Source organism: Diabrotica undecimpunctata, unplaced genomic scaffold, assembly GCF_040954645.1.
Source record: "Diabrotica undecimpunctata isolate CICGRU unplaced genomic scaffold, icDiaUnde3 ctg00001124.1, whole genome shotgun sequence".
NCBI classification, from domain to species: domain Eukaryota; kingdom Metazoa; phylum Arthropoda; class Insecta; order Coleoptera; family Chrysomelidae; genus Diabrotica; species Diabrotica undecimpunctata.
The window spans coordinates 13,271-15,755 of NW_027312612.1; the positions used below are offsets into that span (position 1 = coordinate 13,271).

The 2,485-nt window shown below is 38.4% G+C and overlaps 1 protein-coding gene across 1 annotated transcript; it reads left to right on the forward strand.

Moving 5' to 3' along the window:
* The first annotated feature begins 1,055 nt into the window (after positions 1–1,055).
* On the forward strand, positions 1,056–1,526 carry LOC140431673 (uncharacterized). The gene has a single exon (XM_072519563.1). The coding sequence runs from the start codon at positions 1,056–1,058 to the stop codon at positions 1,524–1,526; it is 471 nt and encodes a 156-aa protein (XP_072375664.1).
* Positions 1,527–2,485: the final 959 nt, after the last annotated feature.

A 2,485-nucleotide genomic window follows, 5' to 3' on the forward strand; every position in this document is an offset into this window, starting at 1 on the left:
AGTGTCCTTTATGTTACATGGAGAGACTTCAATATAAATTACAAGATACCTTGCAGGTAATATTAAGTGACGGAACTGATATGAAAAATTTGACATCATACTTATATTCCATAAATGTACTAAATAAATTGTAAAACTTTAAATTGTACAACGCCAATGACCCTATGAGGTTGAGGCATAAATAAACAAAAAAAAATATTTAGTAGGGGAAGCCGGGGCAAAATGAGCACCGTGCATGATGAACAATTCCTTAAATTTAGAAAATTTCCAATGCAGTTTGGCAACACCTCTCTAGCATAATGTAAAGGCGCGTGCCCGTAACAGGCAACTCAGTTTAGACGACTTAACCGTTCGCTGCGGTCGGTATTTGTAATAGATATCTCTTTGTACACGTGATATAATTTTGTATGATATTGTTTAGTATACTACGGCAATCAGTGATTAGTTTTTAAAATTGTTACAGCTCTACGATCAAAAGGTTAGTTTAGTTATTACATTAATGTAACTTAAATCAAAAGAATTGTTGTGGTTCTTTTAAGGAGGCAAAAATAGTTAAATATGAAGCGTGGGGCAAAATGAGCAATAATAGGGTGCCCATAATGCCCCTGTCCGTATTGCCCCTCGTTATCAAGCTGTTAGATACACTCTTAAACCAACGTTTGTTTCTATTTCAGTTAAGCAAATATGGTGCGTAATTATATAAAACAGACCAACAGACAATCTTGGACAGAGAATGGAATGGCACAAGCAATTGATGCTGTTATAAATCGAAACATGGCGCGTCAAACTACTGCTACAAATTATGCTGTTCCTCGTGCTACTTTCCAACGTCGCATACGTAAATACCAAGCCAATCAAGACATGTCTTGTGCCGTTAAAAAAGGCATGGGATTCTTCAAACCGGTATTTACACCAGAGCAGGAATTGGAGTTGGTTGGCTATATTCAAGATATGGAAAATCGCCTTTTTGGGCGTACATCAAGACACCTTCGAAAAGTTGCATATCAGTTAGCAGAACGAAACAAAATTTCCCATAACTTAATCATACCACCAAAATGGCGGGAGAAGATTGGTTGTCTGCTTTCCTTAAAAGGCATGATGTTCTATCTTTGAGAAAACCAGAGGCAACTTCTGCAGCACGCGCTATGGGGTTTAACAAAATTTCAGTAAATAGGTTCTTTGAACTTCTAACTACGACTATTGAGAAATACCAGATAACGGCAGATCGATTATTTAATGTTGATGAGACTGGCATAACCACTGTTGCCAAAAGTCTCAATAAAATTATCGCAACCAAAGGGAAAAAGCAAGTTGGGTCTTTGTCGTCCGCAGAGAGAGGGAAGATGCTTACTGTGGAAATACGTATGGGTGCAGATGGTTCATTCATGCCTCCACTTTTTATTTTTCCAAGAAAACGAATGAAGCCGGAACTGTTAGATGGCGCACCACCAGGGTCTTGGGCTGAGTGTAATGATTCAGGCTGGATGCAAGGTGATTTGTTTGTTAAGTGGTTTAAAAATTCGTAGCATGGTCAAGAGCTGCAAAAGAAAATATTGTGTTGTTATTGTTAGATGGCCATTTTACGCACACAAAAAATTTAAAACTTATTGACCTTGCAAGACAGCATGGTGTAGTTCTGTTGTGTTTTCCACCTCATTGTACCCATAAACTCCAGCCACTAGATGTAAGCTTCATGAAACCATTAAGTGTCTATTACGCTGACGAAATGAAAAAATTGGTTAAGGTTGAATCCAGGTCGAGTAGTTACTCACTACCAAGTGACTGAACTTTTCGTAAAGGCGTTTATTCGAGCGGGAACAATGTCAATAGCTATAAATGGTTTTAAAGCTACCGGGATATGGCCACCTAACCCAAATATTTTTGTGGATGCTGATTTTGTGGCAGCGGATACTACAAATATAGAACAGTCGCAAAATGCTGGAATTATGGAGCCTCGGCAGAACACGCCACCTTCACAAAGCATAAGGCACTCTCCACAACCTGGACCGTCAAACAGATCACCTTCTTCAGACTTACCTTCCCAAAACATAAGGCACTCCCCACAGCCTGGGATGTCAAACAGATTGCCTTTTCACGATTTACCTTATCAAAACGATAAGCCAACTAAATTGTGTTTGCTTCTCCACAGCAAATTTTACCCATTCCAAAGACTACAAAGAAACAAAGGCAGACAAGAAATCGGGAAAAGACAGCTATTTTAACAGAATCGCCCTACAAGAACGAGCTCATGGAGTCAACTCAAATTAAAGAGGCTAGAAATTCTAACGCTGAATCTAAAAAACGAAAAGTGTTTAAGAATGATGAGGATGAAAAAGAAAACAAAACAGAGAACGTAAACACAAAAAAGAAGCCAAAAGGTCTAAAACCAATGTGAAAAAAAACAAAAAACTGTTGAAGATGACTCGGAAAGTAACGTTTCCGATGTAGATTGTCTATACTGTGGATACTCATACTTGAAATCAAC

Bases quoted from the DNA above. Each gene is read 5' to 3' on its own strand.
- LOC140431673 (XM_072519563.1), top strand. From the start codon at position 1,056: ATGGCGGGAGAAGATTGGTTGTCTGCTTTCCTTAAAAGGCATGATGTT.